The following is a 22949-nucleotide window of genomic DNA, read 5'->3' on the forward strand; positions in this document are numbered from 1 at the left end:
AGGCAGAAGAATTGGTCTCATTCCTGCAACCAGGTCAGTGATGATAACAATTACAAACCAGCGGTGAGTCGTTGTTTGTTTATGTGCTGTTTAATGGATGTACTATGGATTAATGGCTGACCTGCTCCTTTGCCTTTGCAACGCATTTGCAATTCTAATCATGTCCGTGTGACACACACAGTGACTCTGTTGAAGGTGGCTCAAGCTACAATCCAAAGAAGTCAGCTATTCCTACTTGTAGATCAATTAAGACTGAGATCAAGAGAGTGAACCAAGTTCAGCTGAGACAGCACGAAGGGGATTCTCCAGCCACCGCTGCTGCGGCAAGATGAATGACGTAGCAACCCGAGAGGGTGGGGGAGATGGAACCAAAAGGGATGCACTTTAAACAGCAGTGAATTTGTAGGCCACTTATTTGGGCCAACATTCTGGTGCAGACGTACGTGTAGCACAAGCCATTACTACTACAACTTGCGAGGATCTTGATGTTGCTGGACGTTGTGAATTAAAAAACACTTTTCTTCCTGTGACGTGGTCACTCTAGGTGGCACGTGAGCCCAATTCAAACAATGCATGCCTTAGGAGGGGATTTGGGAGGGGTTGACACACTATTGTGAAAGTTGAGGTATCTTGCACGAGTGACTTGGTTTCGTAAGATTCCTGCAAAGCAACATGGTTCACTCTACCACCAGATGCCCATTTTTGGCCCATGACTGTCTATGCCTGCCTTTTATGTCATATTGTAACAACTGCATAATAGATGTTCACTACTGTGCTCACTTGCAACAAACTTGAACCTTTTATTAGTGGAAAAATAAGATGACATTTTTATAAGGGAATTATTGTATGTTCTTGCACAGCTGGGTGGGGGTGTTGTGGGCGGTCTAAGGGTGAATGGTTGATGTTTGCGTTCATTAGCAGTCCTTCCGTATAGCTCAATAGTTACAGGACAATTGTGCCAGCTCGGCAACGTTGTCCTTGATTGTCATTGGTGGAGCTCCGCAGGGCCTTGCCTACAGTTCAGCCTGTGTGTGTGTGTGTGTGTGTGTGTGTGTGTGTGTGTGTGTGTGTGTATAAGTGTGACTCACCCATTAATCAACTAAATGTACATTAACTTTGATCAAATTGTCTCTTCTGTTCTTTCCCTTTATCCAATGTTTATCTTTTTAAACTTTGGTCTCTTTTCAAACACGTCGCATTCCATCAGGCAGCCTTATCGCGTTCACTCACATTATTGAGAAAAGCTAGACCCAAAGTGGCAGGCAGCAAGAAACATTTCAGGGATATATATTGGAATTGCATTGGAACACTTTACAATTCAGACAGCTGTACGACAGACGAGAGTTCTCCTGAATTAAATTCCAAAGCGACATTGCTACTAAAGGCCCGCCGTTAGCGGATTGGTTTCTTTTCAAAGCTGTGGCCTTAAATGAAGTGAAATGATAATTTACAGTCGTTGTTTTGTGTTCCTTGTTGCAATTCAAGAGACAAAGCAGCTAGTGACAGTGTTGCATTTCAACCACAGTGAATATTTCAAGAGCACTGAAAGTTATACCAGTCGGTAGTAAAGTAAAAAAAAAAAAAGCCCCTTTGGCTCACTAAACCTCTCTCGCTCCAACATTTGACACCCAAATGACGCAAACAGTTTTATGGCAACTAAAGAGATTTTGTCGTCCATATTGGATTACTCCATAGACCCAATATAGACGTCAAAATTAAATATGCGCATAGACGAGAGGTCTAATAGACATCTATGATGGCTCAGTGGGTAAAATAATCCATATTTGTTACGGGGTCGACTTGATAGTCACAGAGGATGAAAATACTCGAGAGTAAAATATTTGAGTGAGGATACCTTCAGTTCTGTCTGCTTTTATCATTGATTGAACATAGCAATAAAATTCAGACTTTGCAGAAACTCACTTCATCAAACTACGCTGCGCCGTGTGCATGAGGCCGTAAATAATTAACAACTAATAAACAAGCGTATTTCCATTTATTTATTCCAAATTATTGATTTCATTTCGTGATTGATGCAGAAATCGAAAACGCGACCCTCGTGAGCGATTCAGAAATCGGATGGATGGATGGATGGACGGACGGACGGACGGATAGACGGACGGACGGACGGATGGATGAATGGATGGATGAATTTAAACCGATATATGTACTATTTAAAAGTTAATAGAGCCGCGCCCACGGACAAATCAAGATTGCTTTTCGAACAAAGCAAAACGTAAATGGATCGTCTCACGGACTGGCTGTTGAGGGAACGTTTGCAGTAACACTGCCACCTTGTGGGCAGTAGTTTTAGTGCAGTAATTCAATGCATTGGAATGAGCTGCGCTCAGGTTTTGAAACGGTTTTCTTGAGCTCATTTCCCCCCTCTCCTAAGGCTAATCTGGCACTCGAGCAGGGGTGTGTTGACTTTTCATATCCACTGTATGCCGCTTGGCGGGAGAGAAAAAAAAAAGAGACCGGTGTAACTCTCAAATTCTCATTAGGTATTTGATAGTCGGCCCTCAGAGGATTACTTCAAACACTAAAAAGGGAAAAGGGTTCTCCACTTGTGCTCTAAATGAATCTCAAGATAATAACTAAACGCACCATCCACTTAAGAGATGCTTTGGCAAGGCAAACAATACTGTGAGGATGCGCTCTGAGCGGCATACTCAAAATGAATGAAAAAAAAAATGCAGGATGAAATACTTTTTCGAGCAAAAATGCGGACATTGATCTCATCGGGACCTAAACATTAATTCCGAACATGCTCAACTGTTTCTTGCATCCTTCCAAAGTTCTCTATGAGCTCGAAAGGTTCATAGTGCATGTGAAGTGAAAATCTACAAAGAGTTTGAAAGGTAAACCATTTAAATCGGGTTCGATTCCACCTCCGGCCCTCGCTGTGTGGAGTTTGCATGTTGTCCCCGTGTCCGCGTGGGTTTTCAACGGGCACCTCGGTTTCCTCCCACATCCCAAAAACATGCTTGGTAGGCCAATTGAGCAGTCCAAATTGCCCATGAGTGAGAATGCGAGCGCGGATGGTTGTTCATATCTCTGCGATTGGCTGGCAGCCAGTTCAGGGTGTCCCCCGCCTACTGCCCGATGACGGCTGGGATAGGCTCCGGGGAGAGAGCGGTACACAAGATGGATGGATGGATGGATGGATGGATGGATGGATGGATGGATGGATGGATGGATGGATGGATGGATGGATGGATGGATGGATGGATGGATGGATGGATGGATGGATGGAAATTCCAACATACTCAATTTCGCTCCTCGCCATGTGTGAGCTCAGACCAAACAAGGATTGATCATTTCATTGATTATGGGGAAAATAAAAAAAGCAAAATGCGCCAACAGTGGCTAATCTAAGCTTAATCAATGACTAAACGCACCTATAGTGGCAAATCTAAGGCAAATATTAATGACTACATGTGCCTGCAGTGGCAAATCTCTCTAAATGTGCCTATAGTGGCAAAGGTTAAATGATTTTAAATTTGCAGAATCGAAATTCAACTTCACCCTTTGCCATTTATGAATGAGCTCATTCAGCAAACAAGGATTGATTGATCATTTTATTGATTATGGGGGGGGGGGAGAACAATAAGCAAAAGAAGCATTATCAATCGAAAGCAAAATGCGCATACAGTGGCAAACCTAAGCCGAAAAAATGCGCCGCCAGCGAGTGGCAAAGGTAAGCTTAATCAACGACTAAATACGCCCGCCTAGTGGCAAAACTCAACTAAATGCACCTACAGTGGTAAATGTAAGCTTAATCAATGACTAAATGCGCCTATAGTGGCTAAACAATGGCAGAATGCATGCAGTGGCTGGCGCTCACTTTTTCTGCCTCCACCTTCGGCTTGCTGTCTTCTAGGCGGCCAGCTGAAGCAGCAGATGCACCAGGGTGACCGTCACCAGCAGAGCAGGTGAGTAGGACAGGACGCTGCCGCCGCCGGGCTTGTTGTTGTGCACAACAACTGTGTCAGTGGTATTGCCGCCGCCGCTGCCGCCGCCGCCGCTGCCGCCGCCGCCGCCGCCGCCGCCGCCGCTGCCGCCGCCGCTGCCGCCGCCGCCGCCTTTCGGATATGAATGGGAGAATGGCAATTGGAAAAGGTCAGCTGGCAACGTTTGAACTTGCCGCACACTTTTGCACGCAGCACCGCGAGTGCGCTTTGTAAAGGAAAAAGCGCCGCTGAATGGGCTAGCTTCTTGGTTAGCTTCCACTGCCAATGAAATGCAAAATGGTTCCGGCTCAATCAAAGCTTTTCGGGTCTCGTACCACCGAGTGGATTGTGCAACATCAAACTCACCCGGAATGCTGACAGTGAAGGACACAGTCTTGCCGTCGTAGGTGGCCTTGTAGGTTCCCGCATCGGGTGCTGTCAGGGTCTTGAGTTGCAGACCTTCATCCTTGGGTCCTGGTTTCTCGCAGCCCCCGGGGAACGTGCCGTCCACTTTCGCCCAGGTGACAGAACCACTAGTAACTGATCCTGAGATTCTCAATTTGAGGTCTTTGCCTTGCTTGCCCTCGCACGTCACGGTAGTTCCCGTATCTCCGCCAAAGCAGTCGGCCACTGCCAGCACAAGAAAAGCAGATGTACATTCTGGTAACACGGGATGGATTGTGAGTGTACATTTAGCAAAATTGTTTGGTAATCATTTGGCTAAGGTGCTGTCATGTGCACCTTCTAGTTTTTCTCACTCAAGCCTGTAAATGTGTGTGCGTGCGTGATTGTGCCTATATCAAGAAATGGTGCACAAAAAGCTTTCGTGTGGCGAGCGGCTTTCCTGCAACATCAAACCTTGGACGGAAAAATGTTCTCCCTCGCCGTTGGCGCCGCCCGTGAACTTTGCCTCGTCTTCGTCGTCCAGGTTCTTGATCGTCAGGGTAGCCTTGTCGACTCCACCTGGGTACTTGGAGTTGTTGGCCGTAATCTTATCCGTCGCCTTCTTCCAGGCGATTGGGCTGGCAGTTCCGTCGCTGAGCGCCAATTTGATTCTGCCACCTGGCTTGCCCTGGCACAGCCCGGGTGTGGCGGCGGTACTGCTACCGATGCAGTCCACCACTGCCAGCACAAGAAAAGCATAATCACTCACTCTGGTCTGTGCGCAAAGTACATTGGAGCAAAGACTGTGGCGCTAAGTGGACCCTTTGAAAAGGACGCCGAGATGTTTTGCTATTTTGGTCAAATTTTGGACATTTTTCTCCAACTTTTGTCCTGAGCGTAAGAGAGTTTCCCTGTGTGGAGTGTGTGCGTGTTGTCCCTGTGCGCGCGCACATTCTAAAAACATGTGTGTGCCCTGTGGGAAGGAAATGGTGCACAAGAAGCTTTTTTGTGTGGCCAGCGGCTTTCCTGCAACATCTAACCTTGGACCTGGAACTTTTGGGCTGGTGATGTGCTGGCCGTGTACTCTCCCTCGTCGCCTTCTTCCAGGTTCAGGATCGTCAGTTTTTTCACGTCATCACTAATCTCACGCTTATCAGTTTCGGCCGTAATATCAACAGTTCCTTTCATCCATTTGGTATTAGTAGCTCCGGCTGAGATTGTCAATATGACTTTTTCGCCCTTCTTGCGCTGGCACGTCACAGTTGTAGTAGCGCCCGTGCAAGTTTCCTCTGTCTGCACCGCTGTCAGCACTAGAAAAGCAGAAGAGGGCAAGGTGCATCATCACTCACTCTGGTCTGGTCTGGTCTGTGTGCAAAGTACACATTTGAGGAAAGACTGTTAAGACGCATTTTGCCGTTTTCATTTCTGAATATTCATTTAGCCATTGTCAATTGTTCTTTACTTTTTTGTTTGTGAGAGAAAAAGATGAAACTGCACTGGCCCCAAACTGTAATCCGCTATTAATAAGACTAAATTCAATTCGCCCTTCTTGTTTGCTTCCATGACTGGTTTGAAATGTTTTGTTTTAAACAGGTTTTCTTTTGAAACAAAGGTTAACATTGTGATTCCCCCCCTCCCCCCCCACGCAACGCCATGTCCTGTTTGTGGATGCTAAATATTCCCATTTGAATTTGAAACAAAAATCTGAATTTATTCTTTATAGTGTATACCGTTTGTAATGAAAGTTTCTATGAGTGGTTTTAAATGTTTTGTTTGAAATAAGCTTTCTATGAGTGGTTTTAAATGTTTTGTTTGAAATAAGCTCTCTTTGAAACCAAGGTGATGTGTTTTATTATATTAAAAAACGTCATGTTCGGTTTGAAAATGCAACATGTGATTAGTCCGTTTAAAAAAAAATCATGTGATGAGTCCGTTTAAAAAAAAAATCCGAATTGATTCTTTATAATGTACATGGTTTGCAATGAAAGTGGTTTTAAATGTTTTGTTATAAATAGGCTCTCGTCGGAAACCAAGAAAACATTTTGTTTATATTCAGAAAATTCCATGTTTTGTTTGAAAATGCAAAATCTGATCCCCTTTGTTGAAAAAAAAAAAATCGGAATTTTTTTCTTAACAGTGTATACAGTTGGCAATGAAAGTGGTTTTAAAAGGTTTTGTTTTTTTTAAATAGGCTTTCTTTGAAACCAAGGTAACACTTTAAACGATGTCATGATCGGTTTGAAAATGGAAACTTATTCCCTTTATTGTTTAAAAAATGTAGACGGCCGGTTTGCAATGAAAGTGGTTTAAAATCTTTTGTTTTAAATTGACTTTCTTTGAAGCCGAGGCAACACTTGGTGATTAGCTATAGTCCCATGTTCCGTTTGAAAATGCAAAATGTGATTCCCTTTGTTTAAAAAAAAAAAAAAAATCTGAATTTATTCTTGACAGTGGATACCGTTTGCAATCAAGTTTCCATGAGTGGTTTTGAATGTTTTTATTTTATAGGCTTTCTTTGAAAGCAAGGTAACGTATTTTGATTAACTATATTAAAAAACCCCACCACGTTCAGTTTCAAAATGCAAAATGTGATTCCTTTAACTGTTGGGGAAAACAAGTCTGAATTCATTCTTTTTAGAGTATACCGTTTGCAGAAAAGTTTTTTTTTTTAAAATAGGCTTTCTTTGAAATCAAGGTAACGTGTAATCTCTATTCAAAACGCGCCACATTCTGTTTAAGAATGCAACATTGATTTCAATTTGTTAACAAAAATCAAAATGTATTCTTTATCGTGTATAAGTGACGTGGCAGAGAAAAAGCAAGGCACACACACACACACACACACACAACAAAAGCGTCGTCTCTCTCCTAAGTCCAGTTTTATTCATGCGCCTAAAGCTTGCGCAAAATGGTTAGCAACATAGTAATTGAATTCAACGCCCTTACCTTGCCCAAATTGCTGGCTGTACACGAGCACCAAGCACAGGAGCTTGGAGAAGTTCTCTTCTTTCGAGGATGACTAGGAAGCGAGGGAGCGTTCGGACCTGCTGGAGCTGGTGCTGGAGCCGCGTGAAGAGGTGCGAGCAGGCCAGTAAAATGAACCAAACGAGCCGTAAGAACTCAGCGAGCGAGCTTCCTATAAAGCGCTCAATCGGCGTCATCTTCAATGGCGCTTGGAAAGTTTGCACATTTGTTGCTCGTTCATTGGCTGCATTTGGGAACTTTATGACGAGTGCGTGCGCGCTACACGTACGCAAAAGCTGCTGCGCAGCCTTACATAACCCCCTTTGTCTTACGCCATACAGCTCCTTTAAGTCTTTACGAAATGTCATAACTGTTGCCTATCCGAGTCACGACGAGCGGCATTTTATGTCCTTTCACAAGTCTTTTCGGTTCTTTTCCAACTCCACTGAACAGATACACAGCCGTCTCCTCGACATTCGAGTGCCCCTTATCGCGGTGGCGCCTTTTGTGGCAGTAGTAGGAATCCTCGCTCCCGAAAAGACATCCAACCTAATTAAGAAATAACTAAAAAAAAAAAAAAATCCCAATGACGACGATTGTGGAGACACACATAGACCATAAAGGAATGGCACGTCACTGAAATAGCCTCTATGGGTTGGTTCACTTGCGTACCATTGGTGGCATGGCTTGTTTTTCTTTCGTGAGACGTGGACATCTTAAGCCCCAAATAATTTGGACACGATTGCGTAAGCAATGCACAGGGCATCATTTTGTTTGCAAAAAACAACAAAGATTTTATTGGCACAGTCTTGGGGTGGGGGATTCAATACGATTTTGTCCCTTCTCACATCTTTTGAGGAATTATTATTTTATTAATCATTTGTATGTAGAACTTGTGCAATTATCTTCTTTTTTTTGGGGGGGGGGGGGGGGGGGGCGACCGCGAGGCATTTTGTTCCCTAAAAAAAATAAAAACACTTGACTCTTAGACTCATTGAACTGTAACTCTTTGAAGCACACGCGCGACCCTGGCTTACCACCCCACGCAAAATGTTGTGTACTCGTGTTGCTTTGTGCCGTTTGACATAACAAAGCGCAGGTTAACTCGAACGTTGAAGTCAGTCGGTGGGGGCAGAGAATGACGTCATCAGCTCAAACGACAAGTTTAATATGGACCGGGGCGATTCAGTTCACAGCGCTTTCATAAATATAATGTGCTTAACACGGGATAAAACACTTGACAGATTTCTCCAAATACTGTCAAGGCAGCCAGCACCTTTAAACAGCTAACACGGCACCTCTTTATTTACGCCACTTGTGGCGCGTGACTGAGCAGAAAGACGCAAACCTTTCCATCGTCACACAGCAAAAAGGCTTTCCCAACACGCTCTGTTGCCTTTACGCAATGATATAAATGAATACTTTTCTTTAAATGCAACGTATGTAGCCAACCATACAGTACGTGACAACGTGAAGAGAAAAAAAAAAACAGTAACCCCAGCTAATGCTTCGTCGAGGCCTCATGGACAAATTGCGTGCAAGCCAAGCGTTTGTGTTTGCCCATTTCGGGCTTCAAGTGATTTCTGTGGCGTCGGTGTAGCAACGTGCTGGGACGACGGCAATGCCGGGTGACAGAAGACTTGAATTTGCAAAATACGAGGGTGCATGAAAACAAATGTGAGAAATGACAAAAATGTACACGAGGTTAGACAGAGTTGTCACAAGATAAACGACTCAAAAGAGTCACAGGTACGTACAATGGCAAGACGAAGAAAAACCAAATAGCAAGCATTCAGGGAAACCACATGCAACTAATAAGAAGGTCAAGCACTACCCGATTTGTGGATCGGGATTTTCTCTTTCAATACCCGTTGACACGTTCTGGCCACTAGAGGGTAGTATAACACAGACGATCATAATGCACATCGAAAATGACCCCCCCTCCTTGGATGCTGAGCCCGATGGTGGTGATCGATAGGTCTGCGATTTTGCAAATGCTCCTCGGTTGTTCGCACAGTGCAGAAAGCGCTCCCTGCTTCTGAGCCCTCAAAATCAGAATAATGCATTGCAACCTACTTCACATTTAACAATGCTAATTTTAGAGAAGTGACTAAAATGCAAAGAGCCTTTTCCCAGGTAAGAAACCTTCCGACTGGGATTTCCGCCTGCACTCGAAATGGGTCACTCCTCTCCCCTGGAACTTGGAAACGGCTCCCGTAGTCATGTGTGCCAGAGGAGAGTTTGACTATTTCGAGAAAAGGTCCTGGTGAAGGTGACAAAAAGCAGAGCGGATTGAGCCTGTGCTCTTTCATCCAAGACAATGAAAGATTTTTGAAATATAGCCACATTCGTATCACGGGAATCATTAGGATTCAACGTCCTCATGCGGACATTAGTAGAAACCTTAGTTTTAATTGTTTGCGAACAAATCACTGCCTTGGGTCCTTAAAGTATGAGATCAAACAACATTAGGAAGTGAATTTGGCCAGTGGTGATTTACAGTCACACCAGGGCTGAACAATTTTTGAAAAAGAATCCACTGTATCTTAAGGACTCATTCAAACTCTTTTGAATTCTTCCAAAATGTGATGATGCCCCCGGGAGGAAAAAAAAAAAAAACCCCAAACAAGCTCATCAGCGAATCAGTGGCCGCACAGCGGTCCTGCTACTGCTGCGCACAACACCGTGAAGCCGAGCGGCCACGAAGACCCGCAAGGAGACAGCTCGAGCCTTCTGGGATGCAGGAAAAAAAAAAAAACACAAAACAAACATCCCCATGCCAGCAGTTATTGAGGTCGCTTGAAGGTTATAAGATCATCTTGAAACAACATGAATGGACAAAAGAAAAGACAATGGCGGGCCTGCTTTTGATTACGTCATACATCCGATCGGTGGACACCACACAAAAAGGAAGTGTTCAGCCCCCTCCATCACAACACACCGCGTGACTTAAGAAGGATGTCATATGTGTTAAGAAAGTCGAGAGGAAGAGAGACAGGGAGGTGTTGGGGGAGCTCTTTTTTGTCGAGGCAGCTTTAAGCAGTCGCTCTTTTTCTCGTCTGCATCAAAGATGCAAAGTGGACGATCACTTTGGAGACAAAAGCTGCTGCTAACTTCTTTCGCGCTATGGAGTAAGAAACGCCGTCCGATCCAATATTGTCGTCCACTTAGCCGTGTGTTGTTGTCGTTTGGCTGCACTGTTGCTTCATCTGGAAGGGGAACCGATTCCACTTGTGTAACGTCCGCTTCTTTTGACTAGCAACACTTTGGGTTCCCACGTCTGCTCGCAGCCCGCCCGCCCCTGAACTTGGGATCCGTTCGTGGTCCCGAGCCTCGGTGGCCCTGTTCTGCCGGGCCTCAGAAGGTCACCGAGGAATTCTCTTCAAATTGTTCAGATTCACCGTGGAGGTCATTATTTTTTAGGCTTTTGGGTTTTCCGGGATGTTTGAGTCTGTCCACTTGATTTTGTGTGTTTCCCCTTTCCTTCAGGTGGACGCAGTGGAGCTGTCTCCCACCGAGGAAGTCCTTTTTAATGTCCACCCATCCGTGACAGGGGAACCTGAACTTTTTTGCTGCATGTATAAGAACCAGCAAGGCCTCTATAGTCCTTTCAGTCCTTATTTATCCATTAAACATCCAACAAGTAAGTAAATCACTCAGCACTGATTTCACCGTGTGGCACAAAATAACAAACCCTCCCATCCGCTGCAGGTGCTCCCCGCTCTGTGCATGTGCGGTGTGTATCGCGGTTGTCACATCCTGCGTTCGATTTGGAACGCTCCCACCCACTCATAACATCACACACAATGCACATTGCAGATAGTCACAACCGGGGCTTTGGTGAGCAAGAGCGGTAAACCGCACGATAAGTACTCTGGAAGGAAATCGATTCTTCTTTGGGTGTGTCGTTTTTATGCCGACCGAATACTCAACAATGAGTTCTTCAAAATGTTTCCACGTGCGTAGGTTAGACGACAAATTGCCCATATGTGATGATTTTGCTTATCAGGAGAACAAAGTCAGGTACGGGTTCATTTTGGAGGACTACCTCAAGACTGGATCTTGTGTCCCCACAGCTTAGGACAGGAGGACCGGGCCAAACGACCGATGCTGCTGCTGAAATGAAAAAAGCAAATTGAGAGAACGTGCATATACAGCCATTGTGTCATTAATGTTTCTTGCCTCCCTAGATGTCTCCCCCACTCTGGCTGTACCCACCCTACCACCTCCAGTCTTGTCAGTGGATCCCCCCGGTGGCACGGTTGAACGTGGCGACATGTTGTCCTTCAGCTGTTCCATCCCGGCTCTTCCGTCCGCCTACAGCCCGACCTCCTTTCTTTTGCTGTGGTCATCCTCAAACGGGGAGACCGTGAGCAGTCAGTATCATGACGCTGGGGTGTCAAAGCTGGAATCCCAAGCAGGAGTGTTCAGTGTGGGGCCGGTGAAACGGGGAGAAGGCGGCGAGTACGCCTGCATCTACCGCACCGCCACGGCAGGGGACATTTTCAATTCAACTCTCAGCAACAAGATTGGAATCACTGTGAGAGGTGATTGCACTTTGCGCCCGAGTTTCATTCCTGATTCTTTGTAACTGTCTTTTTTTGGGATACATCCATGCAGATGATCTGCCCGTACCCACCCTTGTCCTCCAACGAGACAAACAAGTGTGGCACATGCTCTGCGCGGGTTCTCCCGCGTACCCCGGCCCAGTGTTCACCCTCTACTTGTTGGACAGACAACTTCCCGTAGTCAGTCAACAAGCACACCTCACCAGCCACAAAATTACCTTTCCAGTGCCCGTGCAGGACACTTTGGTGGCTTTGTACGAGTGCCAGTACAGCGTTCTCTTGGGAGGGAAGTGGAGTCACTCGGAACGTAGCCGCCCTCTGGCCATTTCCAAAGGTACTCAGTTTGGCCGTTTCTCCTCATTAGAGTTGCTCGTGAGTCTTACATGCAACATGATTTTTTTTTTTTTTTAATTTCAGGTCTTCCTTCTCCATCGCCAGCAGGTAGCCAGTGTTACGTGAGTCCAATGACATTTTTATGCCATACGTCTCCCTTGTGTGCAGATGTGTCAAGTGTGGATTGGCCTCTGATCCTTGGCTGCTTATCTACTGTGGTGCTCTTCCTCTGCTCACTGGCCCTGCTGGTGGTGGTGGTGCTTAAAAAAGGTACAGTTGCTCTCTGCGTATTTTGCTTTTGTGCAGCTATAAATGGTTTTTTTTTTTTTTTTTTAGTGAAAGCAGCAGCTGATGAAAAGAAGAAAAGGTATTGAGTTAAAAGCACGGCATTGATTTTTTTCATTTTTCACGTGTGAGTGTTTTTCTTTTTTTTGGGGGGAGACTGGAAGCAAAGTTTTGGATTGAAGTTCACGCCAAGGATCCCGTTGTTGGTGAGATAGATGGAAACAAAGGAAACTGATTTTTTTTTTTTTTTTTTGATAATGTCATGAAATCATGTGGGGGGTTTTCTTTTCCTTTTTGCAGACCTAACTCTCAGGTGTTCCAGTGTCACCTCCCAGGTAATTATTACTCATCAACTATAAACCAAGTTGCTAACATCATCAAAAGTCATCCAGTCATTCATCTGCTGTTGTTGAGTTTGCAATCATTTATTTCAACCTTTGTACAAATACAGATAAGACTTTTATCTCACTCACGTGTCAGCGCCAATTCTCAGTTGTCCGACTCCAAGGTCAGTCAGTACACTCGAAATTAAGGGCCTTCTCCTTGTTCAGTAGAATCAATGATTGCTAGCCCTAAAATGTGACACCGCTCCCTTCCAAACTGTGCGAGAAGTTACCAAAAACTAAACTAGAAGCTATGCTGCAGGAAACGCTTTCATGCTGGGTTGCTCGCAGCTTGTGTTATGATTGTGTTGATGTTTGTGTGTATATGTGTGTGTACAGGAATGGGCCAGCGGGGACACCACCGCCAGATCCCCATTATGGAACTCCCACACCACATTCACAAATCCCATCCATTAGAATCCCCCCCCCCTCCTCCCTCTGTATTTATACTTCATTATTGTGTGTTTGTGTAGCATAAGCTGGCTTTAAACACGGCAAGACAGGAAAAGCAATTTCCTTACTTCTATTTCACGCGGAGAGCCATGCTTCTACAATTAGACAGGATGTGATGTTTGCTTTATGTAGCTACCTGCCAGTAGTGCTTAATAAAATCTGCCAAGGTGTGATAAATGTATTGTGACATGACACACAAGCCCTGGAAAAAATAAATGACACGTAATTTGAATTCTTCTCGTAAAGAAATTTACTTCATGTGATTTTCTATAGAAGCATCACTAACTTGTTTTCAGAAGCAAGGACAAAAATAATATTGAATTCGAAGTTGAGTATTGGTTGCCCACTGTAAGTGTCGCTAAATATCCTGTAGAGGGCGCTGCTAATGTATAGTATTGTTCAAGCAGACCGTCATGAATTTTGCTTTATGTTCCTCTTGATTGCGACAAAAGCAAACCAAAAAGAAACTGTCATGCCTGCTTAAGGTGTGCAAACAGAAAATACCACAAAGGTTTTTTTTTTTTTTTTTGCTGTGTGGAAGAAAGAACACGCCGGGGGCCGATGCACCTTCCAATTCTTTTGTTGGCTGCTGGGCAATAATAACTCCTCACTGAAAATCACTGTGAACTTTACGAAGTAGCACACCTTGTACTGATGGATTTTGTCACCAAAAAGAGCAGCTATTTTGTTTTTTTAACTTTCACAGCCACTCAACAGACTCTAATTACCATCGGTTAAATGAACTCATGTCAAAATCCATCAAATTAAAAATCCACCCACAGTAACAGTGCCTGGAAAATATCAAAAGTCATTCTAACCTTCTGCTTATCAACAAGTTTCATTCCAAAGTTCAACATTTACTACTTCACTCAAAAAGGTGTGGTACAATAGTTACTTTTATTCACGTGTACTCTGGACTCATAATTCACTTGCAAAATCCAGACCGACTTTATTGCACCATAATCTTCCAGGTTTTGGGATTAACTCCTGGTTTGTTCGTTCCACTATGACAAACTCAATTTTGTGATCACATGAGGAAAAATAGTAATAAATCACTTTTTTTTTTAATCAGAGTCAACAATAGGGACTTCTCCATTAGCTCAAGATTTGCGGTAAAAATTCAGAATATTAGAAACATGTATTGCAAATTCTCGTTAATGCTAGCTCGATTATGTTAAAAACTAGCTTGCATAAGCACTAAAAGGTGGCTTTTATGGGATGGATGTTGTACTGGATGACATTTGACTGCACAGATTTTAAAGTGATGGTATAAAAAGATAAACAGTTTGATTGTTTTTAATGAGGATTTTTCGATTCCGATTTGACACAAAATTCCAATAACTGATTAACTGACTGAAAAAATACATATTTAAATATTTTTTTACAATAATAGAGAACAGAAATGTTTACTTTTATACATTCTTATTTTTAAACAAATTGTCTTTCAACATTTGCTTGACTATACAACAGAGTTGGAAATGTTGCTAAATTGATTGTCGTAATCATTTTCATATGTGTTAATAAAAAGAAGCAAACATTTTGGCAGAATTCTTTTTGGATTTAAAAGACCTAATATTGACCAAATAGATTATCGATCAGGACCTAGTTTTTATTTTTATGATTTCAGATAAATACAAGACAATATTCTAATAAATTTGTCACGATTAAAGCGTATACAAGTGCAATTTGTTTCAAGTCATTCTTTCACCCCGTTTGATGACAATCGTGACCCTTTCCTCATTTTTACAACCTTTCTCCTCATCATTGCTCGTGCGGATTGTGTCCGTTGACTTGTCCCGTCTCCCACAAATGCACCAAAGGGGTCTTGTGTCTGGAGCTGTGGGAGCCCCGCACCACCTAAACAGCAACGAAAATGCACAAAGACATCAAGACTCCTTGAACAAGCTTTACAATTGTGAGTTGGGTAAAATAACACACCACAAGTACAATCATTCAAGATTATCTTTCAGACATCTGACAAACAGGACATGGACGAGAAAAGAAAAAAAAAAATCTCCAATTTGGCCCGATTATTACGCTATTTATTTACCCTGCCTGAAACATGAATGTCAAAATCTGATAAACTAATCTCCATGTCATCTTTTTGAATGACTTTCTTGGGCTTCCCCAGAGATGAGATTATTACGGCATAATCATCCACAGATAATGAAAGAGTGGAAAGAGACAACACTTTAAAATAGATGCAAGAAGCCACAAGGCAGGTAACAAAACTCAACACACACACACACACATGGTCCCCAGACTATCCCCTGTCTCCTTATCTCCGAAGATAAGCTGCTCGCTGTGTGTTCGGAGAGCTATCAGATGTTTTGCGGCCCACATTTGGTGCCTCCGAGATGCTTCTTTCCTGTCTGCATTGAAGCCTGTGAACCTTTTCAACAAGCATACATTCATATTCACCCCCAACGGAGTGCCTCGTTGTTGTTTCGCAGCAGGGAGTTCCAGAGGTAACTCCATTGACTGCGTTTCAAAGACAGGTGATTTTCTCCCATTTTTTTAATTAACTATATATCAGGGCTTTGAAATTTTGAGTGTGTGTGTGAGCATCAGTCATCACGTTTGTATGATTGAATACACACAGGATAAAAATTAAGCTAGTAGCTCATTTAAATCAGGTTCAAATTAATGAGGTGTCGAAACTCTTTTACTTACTTTTTGCTGGTTCACTTTGTGGTCCTGGTCCGGGGACCACGTACCGGGTTTTCCAGCAGATTGATGATCTGGTGGAGGCAGATTCAAATTAGGTCGCAAGCAAAACACACAGTAAAAGTCCCTATTTTTCACAATCTATTCAATTATTTGTCAAGTGTTATCATAGACACACCCAATTCACTTTGTCATCGACTTGTTAGGTTTTTCATACAAATGAGACCCGCCCAAAGATTGAAGCGAACCCACCCTGACAGCAAACAGACAAAGTTCTATTTACAAATGACACATTTCTAACGAGGTGAAAGCGTGACTACAACGTGTCATAGAATGGAATGGAGCAGGTCGACCAAATTCAGCTTGGATCAGAGTTTATAGAAGGAAAAGTGGAGTTGGAAAGGAGGGGAACAGACAGACGGACAAACTAACAACGACCTAGCAAAACAATCTGTGACCCACAGGCTAACAGAAACGGCATTGACAGACAAAGACGAGAGACAAGAAGACGTGAGACAAGAACGATCCAAGAGGGAGTGAGGGGCAGACGGGACTTAAATACACGAGAGGTAACGAGAGGTAGGTGAAGATGATCACACTGATCATGGGCAGACACAGGAAGGGAGGGGCGAGCATGTGAATAGAAACTATGACAACTCACACAACTTTGATACATGTCCATATCTACAAAATTCAAAACTAATTCTGAATTGAAATGATGACTAATTATGCAAAAATATTCATCTTAATTATTAGAATATTACACTTGGATGATCGATACGCACACGCATTTTGCATATGGTATCTGCAGTATCATGATACGTAATGCAACTATGGGATTTGGAAGCCCTTTTCTATTCATCCTTTATATTTTGCTGGACTGACCTGCGGTGTGTCTGCTGTACCCATCAGACCCCGAAGAATCCAGACCAGATGCTCGGAGGCTCCTATCCATGCCGACTGGCCTCCCATCACTTCCTCCTTCCCCATAAAGGTTGATCCTCTGCTTGCGGAGTTCTTTCTCCCTCTCTTGAGCTTCCCGGATATCCCGCTCCACTTTAATATCATTAGTGAGGGATCGCAACTTGAAGAAAGGGTTCTCCTTGGGCAACATCTCATCTGTGTCCACCTCTAAATTGTACCCTCCAGAACAGGATGGGATGTAGGCAGCTTCTGCATCTTGATCATGTCCCTCTGATTTGGTGAGGAGGTGCTTTAATGCTGGGCCATTCGACTTGTTCTCCATGATGATGACCTGGCAAGACATTCCCTCGGATAAACCGGGTCCTTTGGGAGTTGAAGACGCGTAAGGACCTCCCGGAGGTTCTATAGTCTGTCTCCTCTCTGATCGTTTCACAGTTGACGCCTGTGAGGAGGTCTCATCCTGGCTGTCTGAACTGGAACTGGTTCTTCTTCCAACAGACATACTTAGGGATGACTCCCTGCGGTTTTGAAAGGCTTCAAAAAGCTGTTTCTTCTCTTTCAGTTGCCGAACCGTCCCCTTATCGTAAAAACCGAGAACCTTCCCCAGCTTGACCAGATCTTGCTCGCGGCCGACGTCCTCGTGGATTTCATGTTGCATGATTTTTCCTGCAAGTTCCCTGTCCACGCCATGGAATTTCTCCGACTTGGCGACGACGGTTTGGTTGAGAATGGTTTTCCTCAGGGGGATCTCAACGTACTCTGCGGAGGCATTCGGAAGACCCCGAGATCTTCTTAAACTATGTTCTCGCTCAATGGCCCGTTTGATCTCCCTCTCGATGGGGGTCTCTTTGGGTTGAGTTTCTTGGATGTTCGAAGCGCCACGTGGGGAGAAGTCTGCGGATAATCCACTATCGTCACTTGAGTCGCTCTCCATTTTGATACGACACTCAGCAATGTCCTTATTGTCTGTCTTCCCGTCCTGTGTTTGGACGAGTTCTTCAGATGGCACCAGTAGTTTGCCTTGCTCCTGTCCAAGCAACTTGTGGTACTGCTCTCCTGTTTCGCTTTCCCCTTCTGCCCTTTCCCCTGCCCCGTCTGCTTGCCTTTCTCTCACTGTGACAACGCAGACGGAGCCTTTAGAAGCCACCTCGCCCTGATTGGGTGTCTCCATGGCAACGCCAGACAAAGGTGCAGAGTTCTGGCCGAGCACCTGTTGAGCAGCTTCCTGGTTCCCTCCCTTGGGGGTGAGCTCATTTTGCTCTTGAGACACTAGCACCTCCTTCTGGCCGTCTAAGGAAATAACATTTGAGGTTGAGTCGGTGCAGTGTGAACACACCGAACCCTTGGAACTGCACGTGTTGGTTTCTTCTTCTTCTTCGTCAGCCAAAGTAGCTGAAGATGAGGATTGTTGAACATTTTGATCCCAATATGGCTTGATATCTTCATCACTGGGCAACCCTAGCTCCTTTCCTTCCAAGCTGGAGAAAGCACCTTGTCTGATCATCATCTTAAACTCATCCGGTTCTTCATGAGACTCGGCCTGCTGGGGAGCTTGTACCCATTCTGTCACGGTCTCTCTAATTTGGCCTTGATCTTTGCATCCCTGGAACACTTCAGTGCCATCTTCTGGCTCTCCCCTGGGGGCTTTTTGGTCAAGGCAGGCGTCAACCACAGACTCCTGTGAGTCTAAGGGACCTTCTTGCTTTTGCAGGGACACTGTTGCCATGGTGACAACAGTCAGGCTCTTTTGATCTCTAGACAATCAGTAAGCACTATAAGGACATAAAGCACGGGGTTGAGCACCACAGGGATTTTTTTTTTACAGCAGGACCACAAAGCAACAGTATAACAAATATCGAAAACAACTGCAGGATTCTGAAGTACGACATAAACTCAGAATTGTGAGGCAGCACCAAATCTTGCAGCCAAGGCCCTCCAATGAAACAATATACGATAACCAACCCTCGGAACACTTTTAATCCTTAATGACTGTCACTTTATGTTCACTTTTATGACCGTCAATGTGTTAATGTTAGTCGGCATTAATGCGCTGGTGGCCATTGTGCAGCTCATAAACCCACATTATATTTAATCAGCTTAAATACACACACGCACGCACGCACACTCACACACAATTTTTGAGTTTTCGTTAGCTATAAACTAATAAACAAAATGATTAAATAATAGTGATAATAAAACAATCTGCTGTAATATGTGTAATTATGAGTTTCACTTTTTAAATTAATCTAAAATAAAGTAGCTCTTTCACACACACAAAAAAAAAACATTTGAAGACATTCCCATTTTACTGATATGACACGCACGTCATAGTACGTACGGGTATCGTAGATACAGAACAGGCCATGAGAGACTCCGGATTAAAAACCTCATTACATAACAAGTTTGTGTTTGCCTCATTATCCAAAGGAGCTATTTATTTTGCTATCAAAAGAAAGTCAAAATTTTAACATCATTAAAAATACATCGAGCGCAGGCGGCAATTTGAAATGAGGTTATTGTAACATTAAAAAAACAAATGAATGGAAATACATCCATACTGATTTACAGGAGATATTTCAACACATAAAAACTCAATCGACATCATCGTTTTTGAACAATTCCACTTACCGATTCAACAGCAAAGAGGCCTTCAAAATATCACACATCTTCAAAGCTCTTCCCACCATTCTCAGTGTGCACATCTGCAGTGCACAATGCTGACCAGCAATCAGTCTCTAAATGCATAAACCATAATGACAACACACATACAAGAGGCTTACTTCATTGCCGCTGCGGATTAAGAAATACTAATCCTATTTTGGAGCGACCCGTGTTTGTTTCACAATGCTCGCACACTCACTTCCATTGGGAAAAACAGATGCAAAGTTGAATTAAGGGCGGTTATATCATTAGAAAAACCCAAGTGCTCCATTTTTTCTGCATAGTTTAAGCACAATAAATGACAGACACAAAATTGTGTTATAAGTACTTTACTCTCAATTTTGTCCATATATAAATCCATATATTCGGACACGCCTGCTGTAGTGGCTCAATATTGGTCCATATATAAGGCGCACTGGATTATAAGGCTTTGGAGAAAATTTGCGGTTTTTAGGTGCGCCTTATAGTGCGCAAAATACGGTATTAGGACGGTGGGACACAATCTTCTTGTGCTCCTGTCGTCTCATTGGGACAAAGCTCCTTGGTGGGATCCAGCCAAAAGGGCGGAAGCATGTGCAGACACGCCGCCTGAGCCGTGAACTCCTCCTTCTCCTCCTGGCTCACCTCTCTGGTCTTGCTGAACAGGTAAGCGCGCATCACCGTGTCGTTCTTGTCGAAGCGCAACAACAGACAGTCCGCGCACGACGTGTAGAGCAAAGTCACGGTGATGTTGCCCTCGTCACGGAAGCGAAGAGCGCTGCCCTCTAGTGTCACGTTGTGGGTACTGGAGAGGCATTTCCCCTCCATGTGAACTCTGGGTGTGTAGGAAATGTCATGGCCTGGACTCACACGGACGTCTATGCTGGCGCTGTCTCTGCGCTTAAAGTAGGAAAGTTGACCCGGGTCGATTAAACCGCCCGAAACTAGAGCCCAGCGCCCGGCCAGGTCGTCGGGGTTCATTCCTTCCCGAGGCCGGACCAGGTCTTCGCAGGCAAACGGGGCCGAGCTGACAAAGCACCACCAGACGGAGGCCAACACCACCCACCGAGCAAACGCTCCTGTTGGATACATGTTCTCAGATTGCTTTCCAATTTTTCTTGCGGAGATCTGAGCGAATCTGCTTATATAGTTGATTTTAATTGTGCAATACTAAACTTCACAGACGCATGTTGGACTGTGACCCTTGGGTACACTTGATTTACCAAAAGTCCTTTTCGCAATAAAATAAATCAAAACAATCTAATATGTTGTGGAGTGACAGGTGAGCTGGTTTAGGGCTGAGCAAACTTTGAGACTTTCAATCTTGAGGTGGATGAAAACTTGGTGTTTTCTAATTCAAGCGTTGTTGTCTTAATTATTAACACCTCCCAACCCCCCCATCCGTCTTAAAAACGTAACTCATTCACATTTATGCTTGTTTTGGCTGACCGCCTGTAGTTTCACAATACAGAGCACTAGAAGAACACAAGTCCTAATTCCACTGGCCTGTTTTTGGAAATAACACAAAGCAACACATCGCAATCTGTTCTGGGGGTGTTGTTATACTGTTTTAATCTGATTGTGAATTTGGATGCTGTGATAACTTAATTTCACTCACGGAATAAATCCATTCAGCCATCCCTTATTTTTAAATCAAATTAACTAAATAAAATGTGTTATTTGAATTCTATTGTGCTGAGACAAAGTACATATACATAACTGCATGTACACATTATTTTTCAAAATGGAATATTTCATGTATGGAGCATTTTCTATTTCATCACACAACACAATTCTGTCATGTTTTGAAAGAAAACAAAGAGCCGCTGCATGGATGAATGAACTTTTTTATTCAGTTATCATGAAGTCAGGGCCGTAGACTGTGACCTCCTCAGCAGGCTTCTTTTCACAAAGTGCCTTGGTGGGATCCATCCAGATGGGGTCCCGCAAGCCCAGACACTTGGCCTGGGCCGCAAATTCTTCTTTCTCGCTCTGCGCCAACTCTCGCCTCTTGCTCACCAGATAGAGATCGGTGCTCTCCAGTGCGTCCACTTTGAAGGTAAACACCAAGCAGTCCGGGCAGGAAGTGAAGTAGAAGGTCCCCGACATGCCGATTCCCGCGGTCTGCAGGGTCATGACGTTTTCTTTCAAGGTGACGTTGAGGCGGTAGTACTTGCACTCGTCTCCAAAGCGGTTGGCTTGGACGCAGGTGAAGTCGTACGCGTGGAAGGTGATGCTGTCTCTCAGTCGGAGGAGATCTTCGTCCGCTGTATTTGTCATGCTGGCGGCTAGCACGGCCCAGCTTCCTTCCACTTGGCCGGGGGTCATGCCGACCAGCGGCCTGAACAGCTCATCGCATGTCGGGGGAGCGCTAAGGCTACCGGGGAGCAAGCAGAGCAAAGCGATGGAGCACACCAACAAAATCATCTTGGGATCCTTTGTCACGCTGCGCATGATCACTTGGAAATAGTTCCTGGTCGTTTTTATAGATCAGTTCCACCACCCGGCAGTTCAATGATTTACAAAAATCCAATGGAGCGGTGCTTGTCAATTTTTTGGGGTCCAGGGATCACTGAGACTTTTGCAAGTAGCCTGATTATTGAATACCATAAGACTTTGAAAACGATAGTGGTGCCCTGAGATTTGAGTGACACGAGCTGTCATTCGGCCATTTTATGACAGAGCAAAACAAGTGCCAGTGATCTTAACTGACTTCATAAGCATGAAGAAGCAATGAAATAAAATGGGAACAAATCTTTTAGCTGTTCATTGCCACTCTCACTTGAAAGTGACAGTCAAACTGTAAAAAACAACAACTATATATGCACTGTATTTAACACAAGCACTTATACATTGAGTTAGCTTAATGCTAACGCTTTAGCATCTATGTTACGACGCTTTTAACCGTTATTCAACTTTTAGGGAGAATTGATTTTTTACTCTTTACAATTCCTGATGTAAATATATCCTCAGAAAGTAAACTGCATGTTAAAAGTGTGCATTTTATTTTATAACACGTGATGTCCAGGGGGCGGGACTAGGGTTATGGTAGGGGCCATTTTGGAAGGTTTCATTGTGCAATGTGGAAAGTTGGAGGTTCTAAAGGTCAACAAATGAACAAGACCGCCCCGCCCGCCTGTTGCACGAATTATTTTAATTTTGTTATTACATCCCGCAACTTTGCTTCTTTATAGGTTAGGGTTTCAAACTCCAGTCCTCGGGGGCCGCATTCCTGCATGTTTTCTTAGTTTACCTTGTTAAACAAACTAATTCAATTGATCAGGACCATTATCAGGCTCCCGCAGAATGTGAGGATGAATTGATCATCATTTTGAGGACTGGAGTTTAATCATTAGTCTGGTTTAATCATGTATCTGTTTGCAGTAACACAGAAG

The 22949-nt window shown here is 44.0% G+C and overlaps 3 protein-coding genes across 5 annotated transcripts in view; 1 reads left to right on the forward strand and 2 right to left on the reverse strand.

Annotated features, from left to right (window-relative positions):
- The window catches only part of LOC125968823 (uncharacterized), a 67618-nt gene extending 59953 nt beyond the window's left edge, over positions 1–7665 (reverse strand). Inside the window, exons 1-4 of the mRNA XM_049720260.2 lie at positions 7284–7665; positions 5378–5647; positions 4812–5075; positions 4320–4583 (exon numbers count right to left, since the gene is read on the reverse strand). Coding sequence (XP_049576217.1) covers positions 4320–4583; positions 4812–5075; positions 5378–5525 — 676 coding nt within the window. The 5' untranslated portion in view covers positions 5526–5647; positions 7284–7665. The remainder of the gene's footprint in view (positions 1–4319; positions 4584–4811; positions 5076–5377; positions 5648–7283) is intronic.
- A 2515-nt stretch (positions 7666–10180) lies between these two features.
- LOC125968531 (uncharacterized) lies at positions 10181–13500 on the forward strand. 2 transcript variants are annotated; one of them, XM_049719696.2, is made up of 12 exons: positions 10181–10432; positions 10561–10709; positions 10791–10944; positions 11492–11848; positions 11922–12203; positions 12287–12310; positions 12371–12472; positions 12539–12569; positions 12644–12693; positions 12788–12822; positions 12939–12995; positions 13210–13500. In XM_049719696.2, the coding sequence occupies exons 1-12, from the start codon at positions 10372–10374 to the stop codon at positions 13285–13287; spliced, it is 1380 nt and encodes a 459-aa protein (XP_049575653.1). In that variant the 5' UTR covers positions 10181–10371; the 3' UTR covers positions 13288–13500. The 2 variants fall into 2 exon arrangements, with proteins under 2 accessions (XP_049575653.1, XP_049575655.1); XM_049719698.2 differs by lacking the exon at positions 12939–12995 and having other exon boundaries at positions 10186–10432.
- A 701-nt stretch (positions 13501–14201) lies between these two features.
- On the reverse strand, positions 14202–19733 carry misp3 (MISP family member 3). 2 transcript variants are annotated; one of them, XM_049719694.1, is made up of 4 exons: positions 19543–19733; positions 16876–18686; positions 15997–16064; positions 14202–15180 (listed from the first exon to the last, which is right to left on the reverse strand). In XM_049719694.1, exons 2-4 carry the CDS (start codon positions 18638–18640, stop codon positions 15085–15087), a joined length of 1929 nt encoding a protein of 642 aa, XP_049575651.1. In that variant the 5' UTR covers positions 18641–18686; positions 19543–19733; the 3' UTR covers positions 14202–15084. The 2 variants fall into 2 exon arrangements, 1 of the variants encoding a protein (XP_049575651.1); XR_007481334.2 differs by lacking the exons at positions 16876–18686; positions 19543–19733 and adding an exon at positions 16169–16533 and having other exon boundaries at positions 15009–15180.
- Between the last annotated feature and the right edge of the window lie 3216 nt (positions 19734–22949).

This window comes from Syngnathus scovelli, chromosome 5 (assembly GCF_024217435.2).
Source record: "Syngnathus scovelli strain Florida chromosome 5, RoL_Ssco_1.2, whole genome shotgun sequence".
NCBI classification, from domain to species: Eukaryota; Metazoa; Chordata; class Actinopteri; order Syngnathiformes; family Syngnathidae; genus Syngnathus; species Syngnathus scovelli.